This window comes from Helianthus annuus, chromosome 9 (assembly GCF_002127325.2).
Source record: "Helianthus annuus cultivar XRQ/B chromosome 9, HanXRQr2.0-SUNRISE, whole genome shotgun sequence".
NCBI classification, from domain to species: Eukaryota; Viridiplantae; Streptophyta; class Magnoliopsida; order Asterales; family Asteraceae; genus Helianthus; species Helianthus annuus.
Window position 1 is genome coordinate 109,586,386 of NC_035441.2, and position 6,732 is coordinate 109,593,117.

Sequence of the window (6,732 nt, forward strand, 5' to 3'; positions counted from 1 at the left end):
ATCAGAACCTGTTCATCAATACACCTATTTCAGAATCAAAATGGTTGCCATAAACACCAATACAACCACAAATTGAAGTCAAAATCCTCAATTTTATCTTGCACACAGTTCTTTGATCGAGCATATATGCTTTTAAGGAGAAGTTGTGTTCGTCGGTGATGAGAAAGGAGAAGGATTTGTTGACATGAGACATCAGCTGTGGCAGTTTCGTTGTATGGTGTCGGAGTGGTGTTGATGGCCGGTGGTTAGGTGGGTGGCCGGAGCTCATGTAAATGGTAGGGGGTGTAGATGGCCAGTGGTTGTGGTGTAGATGGGGGCAGAAGTCTGGATAAAGGAAAAGAGAGGGGGGGAGATAAAATGACAGTTGTAAAAACTGCATATAAGTTATATATATATATATATATATATATATATATATATATATATATATATATTACACAATACTCCCTACATATAAGTTATTTACACAAAAGTAGTACCTGAAAATGAAATGACAAAAATGCCCTCATGTGCAAGACACATGACCAAACTTAACCAAAAAATCTAACTAGGTTTGGTCTAAAGAACATAACGTACAAGATTTTGGAACATTAACTACAAAACCTGTCAACTTTTAAGCTAAAAGAAGACGTATGCAATTTGGTGTAAAGACAAAACTTGTAATTTACTTCTTAGTATTAACCTGACTTTTCATGGCTTTAATATTTTTTTTTGAACGGCCGAAAACTTTATATATAAATATAAAGGCCCAGCAAGAAGCTGGAAAAGTCGAAACAACCCCAAACAAAAGAAACATAACAACAGAGGAATTACAGGATATTGGCTACATCAAACAATAACCACTTTTCCCACGGAAGGGGTAAAAGATTCGATCGTTGCTTAAGCCAAATGAAGGCATCCTCCTTGATTAAGTCGACCGTCTTCACAACTGGAATAAAGGTTCCTTCAAACGTCTTTGTGTTTCTGGCGTGCCATAATCTCCAAACCGTGGCCATCACCACAGTAAGCACCAGCCTCCTCCACTTCGCATCACCCGGACAGTCAAGAAGATGCTTAATCAAGTCCCGAAACATAGAACAGTCATGAGGGAAGGAGACCTTTAACCAGGCACACACATTCCACCAGATGCTTTTTGCAAACAGGCACTCGGCGAAGACGTGATCCGAGGTCTCCGCCTTTAAACCGCAGCGATCACATGTAACATCATGAAGCGGAACCCCTCTCCTACCTAACTCCACTTTGGAAGCTACCTTGCCGAAGAGAGCACGCCTAAGCAGAAAATTAGACTTTGCCGTAGCCCACGAATTCCATTTGAACTCCATCTCGTCACTGTTCTGACCACTCGCAGCGTCGATCTCTCTTCTAATACATTTGACAGAGAACCCGTCCCCCCTTTCATTTTCCCAGACCCAGGTGTCTCTCGCCGAATTCAGTTGGACCCCATTTAGCAGCCCCATAAGAGATGTCACTTGGTTCCACGCCGCCGAAGTAGACGAGTTACGTAACCACCGCCAACCCCACCTGCAGCCACCCCCATCTCTGATCGCATTATCCTTGACAGAAGCATCTTTTTCAGCAACCAACCGGTAGAGGTCTGGATACACAACGGCAAGCGGTTCAGACTTAAGCCAGGCGTCCTTCCAGAATCGCGTAAGAGCCCCGTCCCCCACCGTGACTCGTAACTTCCCTGTAATCGAAATCCCAAACCCCAATAACACCTTATCCAACGACCCAATATCCTTCCATACTCCAGGGAGAGTTTTCTTATTCAGGATCAAACTTTTGTCCCCTTTATTTTTGTGAATAGCTGAGACCTCAGACGCCCAAAGTTGACTAGGGTTGTCTCGGAAACGCCACCACCATTTAGATAGCATTTCCAGATTGAAGCTCGAGATGCTCCCCAGCCCGACCCCACCCACAACTTTTGGTTTCAAAAACTTGTCCCATCTCATCCACCGAATTTTCTGCCTTAGACCCGTTCTACCCCACACAAAATCCCTTTGCAAGGCTTTAAGTCTCTTTATTATGCTTTTAGGGGCCAAAAACAAAGAAAGATAGTAGGAAGACAGACTACCGAGGACAGTTTTGGCAAGGGTGACCCTCCCTGCAAAAGACAAGTGTTTCGCCTTCCAACAAGAGAGTTTTTTTTTGGAATTTATCCACCACGGGTTCCCAATAACGGGCTTGCTTCATGTTAGCGCCAATCGGAAGCCCAAGATAGATGAAAGGCCACTCACCCACACCGCATCTCAAGGTACTGGCCATGGAACTAACCTCCTGAGCTTCGACCCCGACCCCAAAAAATTGACATTTGTTGTAATTAACTTTGAGGCCAGTCACTAGGTAAATACACCTCAGAAACCGAGTCAGACTCGTCCCGTTATGATCCGACCAATCTCCGATGAAGAGCACATCGTCCGCATAACAAAGATGCGAGATGAGCGGTCCGCCATTGGGAAGTTGGAGGCCGTGAAACAGACCCAATGTCACCGCTTGACGCATAAACATGTTGAGGACCTCCATAGCTAGGATAAAGAGAAAAGGAGACATGGGATCTCCTTGCCTCAAGCCTCGCTTAAAACGGAATTTTCCCGTAGGAGAATCGTTCACAAGCACCGAGCTTTCCCCGAAGTCAATCACCCTTTAATCCATTCTATCCATTTTGACGGGAAGTCCATAAACTCCAAAGTTTTAAGCAGTAATTTCCAGTTTAGAGAATCATAGGCCTTAGCGAAATCGACTTTGAAAATCATGATCCTCCGTTTGTACTTTTTTGCCCGACTAACCAACTCACTCACCATAAGAGGACCGTCAATAATGCTACGACCTCCAACGAAGGACGATTGGGTGTGGGATATTAAACCATCCATGACCCCTTCAAGCCGGTTAGACAAAACTTTTGCAATGAGTTTGAATAACGAGCCGACAAGGGATATAGGACGGTAGTCACTCAAATCTTGCGGGTTCTCCTTTTTGGGGATCAAGGCCACAAACGACGCGTTGCAACCGGTACTAATTGAACCCGAATCATGAAATTCCTCCATAACACCCATCAATAAAAGTTTAACTACCTCCCAATAGTGTTTAAAAAACTTGATAGAGAACCCGTTAGGGCCAGGAGCCTTATCGCCATCACACGCCTTTAAGGCTGATCTAACTTTCGCAAGAGAGAACGGAGCTATAATGTCTGCAGCTTGCTCAGGGGATAACGAGGGCAGGCCAAGATTCTGAAACGGAGGACGCCTTCGCATAGGCTCAACAAAAAATTTTCGAAAAGCCCTCCTGATGTGATCTTTTAAAGCAACAGGATCCGTCACCCACTCGCCTCCTATACTTAGCCCATTTATTCGGTTCCTAGCCAGGTTCACATTAGCAATCCCATGAAAATATGAAGAGTTCTCATCCCCATACTTAATCCAGTTCAGACGAGCCTTTTGAAGCAAATCTCTCGCTTTGGCCAATTCAAGTTTCCTGATGTTTAATCTTAAAGTAACCCGGAGCTTCTTTTCTTCGGCTGAAAGACTGAACACCTCAGCCTTTCGTTCCAAAATGTCTGCTACCCTTTTAAGTTCTTCCGAGTTCTTCTCTTCCATCAATCGGATATCCCTTCGCCATGTTTTAATGTCAGATTTGATCCTTTTCAGAAGCTGAGCCAAGGCCCAATCCTTTCTACCGACATCCGAAACTTTAGCCAAATTGCACGCCACAATACTATCCAGCTTCTCATGTCCGATCTAACTATTAAAAAACTTGAACGGGATTGGACCGAAATCCGAGGCAACAACAGAAAGGGAGATTGCACAGTGGTCAGACATTCCTTTTCTTAACACTCTAAGGGTTGCAAACGGCCACCGAGCCATAAAATCTTCGCAAACGAACACACGATCCAGCTTACTAAGCTTAATTTCCTCATTATTGGAGACATAGGTGAAATTACCTCCTATTATTCTGTACTCAAGAAAGCCACACTGCGCAATAAACTCGTTAAAGTGAGCAGCACTGGCCTGGTCAAAACGGGAGTTCACCCGCTCTTCCGCCCATCTAACATCATTGAAATCACCGAGCGCGACCCACCATCCTGGCAATTGGGATTTCAAGGAAATAATCTCGCCCCACAGACTTCTCCTAAAGGCCTGGTCGTTTGGGGCATAAACGTTGAGGATGTTGATCCTCTGCTGCACCCCCTGGATCGTTCCCGAGGTCAAAACATAGGACTGCCCGATGAGAACTTCATTCATGGAGAACACCCCTGAATCCCAAAGCCAAACCATCCCACCCGACCTACCAATTGCATCCGAAACAACAATTTCCAATGGGCCACGATCCCAGAACTTTCGGTAAAACTCCACCCCCGATCCGGATTTATGTGTTTCCTAAATCGCTAGAAAAGAAAATTTCACCTCTCGTTTCAGGTCCCGAACCCAATTCGGCTTGCCAGCAAGACTGACCCCCCTGATGTTTAGAGTGAGAAGATTCATGACCACCTAAGTGTCTCCAAATCCCCCTGAACGCGCTTCCTAACCTGATTTTCAAAGCCGTCTAAATTAATACCCAAGGCATCGCCGTACCGGATAGTCTCTTCCACTTCCCGATCCATTCCATCATCTATCGGAACATGGCCGACCGCCGCCGAACTGCCATCTCCTTCTGCATCGGTGGGATGATAATCTCCATCGTTAGTCTCCTTTTCAATGTTGTTTGTAGCCCTAGCAGTGCGTTGAATAATATCGTTCAGGTCAAAAGGGTCAGAGTCCTCCTTTTCGTTTAGATCTGGTGTTTTGTACACTGGGCTGGAGCAAAACCCTTTTTGCTTTCTTTGTTTGGGCCGAACAGTCACGTACTCAAGCCCAGTCCAGCTGCCTCTATTACCTGAAGTGGGTCCCCTATCTAAATTACCAGAAAGACCCAAAACCCCCTCATAATTATCTTGGGCCCCACAACCCACATCAGCAGTCCTTGGGGTTTGAGAGCAAAAGTTCCCAAGGCTCAAGACATCCCCATGCATACCTCTTCCTTCGCAGAAGGAGTCGACTCTTCACCTTCTATAACCTCCTCGTCTTCCCCAGCAATGACCACCTTAGACTTAATCACCAGCGAGACTGGAGATTCCGGCAAGCTATCAGTCTCCGGTACCAACACCGGTTCCCAATCAAAATCAATTTCTTCTGCCCACACCGAGAATTCATGCTCTTGCCAAAGAACTTGAAACTCTAAGGACAACCTCTTGCCAGTTGTAACGAGAACCGCACATCGGTTGTTAGCCAAGTTCCAATGATCACAATCTGTATCAGACTTCTTGAGGAGTCTACCACACCGCTCCCCAATTCTGTCCATCACATGCCTATCCCAAACGGACAGAGGTACCCCAGAGATCGAAACCCAGGCCACCCGATCGAAGACAGGTGGTTGCCCATCCCAAACATACAACCGAGTGAACCAATGCGACCAAAAATCCATTTTAGCTCTGAGGAAGGAGTCGGCCCCCTCACCGGAGTCGAAGATAATCAGAACTTTAAGACCTCCCAAATACTTTAGACTTTCCTTGAATAGGCCTGCTTCCTGTAGCACTGGAGATAAATCTTCCAACATATCCAAAGACCACCCAATGAGAGACCTGAGACCCCACGACCTCCTAGCCCCCGAAACCAAAGGTGGTAACTCAATCCTCCCCTTCTCCGGCTTCCTACCGCCAGCACCTAAGAGGGAGTCTTTGTACGTGGTACCCATGGCCGCCTTCTCCTTCGGAGGAATCAGAATCACCCCCTGATGGTGCCGATGGTTAATAGGGCCCAAACGAGAAAAAACTGACTTCTGGTTTGCCTGGACATGCCTAGAAAACTTACTCCCATCCCTATCGAACTTTGCTGTGCTAACATCCAGGACAGCTCCATCCATCCTCATCCCTTGGAGCCTCTTCACCCATCCCTCTACATCATGCACTCCTGAGAACCTCACAAAACCAAAAGCGTTGCCTGCTCCATCCTTCTTCTTTGGGACAAAAGCGTCTTCTAAATTATCAAAATCTTGGAACGCTTCCCACAGCCTCCCCCTGGTGCAACCATCCGGTAGGTTTGACACGTAGAAGGAGGTTGTGTTCCTTAACATCTCCAGCCTGTTCTGAAATCGCCTCTCTTGCTGCTTCGCTTTCTTATTCACCACCGTGTGCCAACGGTCCTGTTGTAAGGGAGGACCAGTCTGCAATCTTCCTTGCTCCTCTTGCTTCCTTCTTCTGAGTTCCTGAAGTGTTTGTTGATCAAGCTGCAACGGGTGATTGTTCCACCCCATAATGGCCACTCCCCAAGAGGTGAATGGATTAGACCAAGACCTAATTAGAATGAGAAGTATGATCAAGGTTACAACCAGAATGTAGACCGATCTAACTTTGCACTCTAATCAAATTTGGCCGTCATCGTCGAGCACTCTTAGCGGCAGAGATTAAGACGTCATGACCTTACTTGTTTGCTTTAATATTAACCTGACTTTTCATTGCTTTAGGGAAAATAAATAATAGAGTAAACTTCTGTTTTGCTCCTTGTGGTTTGGTCATTTTAACGGTTTTGCCCCAAACCTTTAAAAATAGCCATTTTACTCCCTGATGTTTTGGTTTTGTTGCCAGTTTGCTCCCTGCGGGGAGCAAAATGGAAAAACAAACAATTTGGATGGAGTTAGAGGCGGGGAGCAAACTGGCAAAAAAACCTAAACATCAGGGACTAAAATGGCTATTTTTAAAGG

The 6,732-nt window shown here is 45.8% G+C and overlaps 1 protein-coding gene across 1 annotated transcript; it reads right to left on the reverse strand.

The window, feature by feature from the left end:
- Positions 1–809: 809 nt before the first annotated feature.
- LOC110876090 lies at positions 810–1,952 on the reverse strand. The gene has a single exon (XM_022124270.1). It carries the CDS (start codon positions 1,950–1,952, stop codon positions 810–812), a length of 1,143 nt encoding a protein of 380 aa, XP_021979962.1.
- Positions 1,953–6,732: the final 4,780 nt, after the last annotated feature.

Excerpts from the sequence above, each read along its gene's own strand:
- LOC110876090 (XM_022124270.1), bottom strand. The coding sequence starts at position 1,952 with ATGAGATGGGACAAGTTTTTGAAACCAAAAGTTGTGGGTGGGGTCGGG.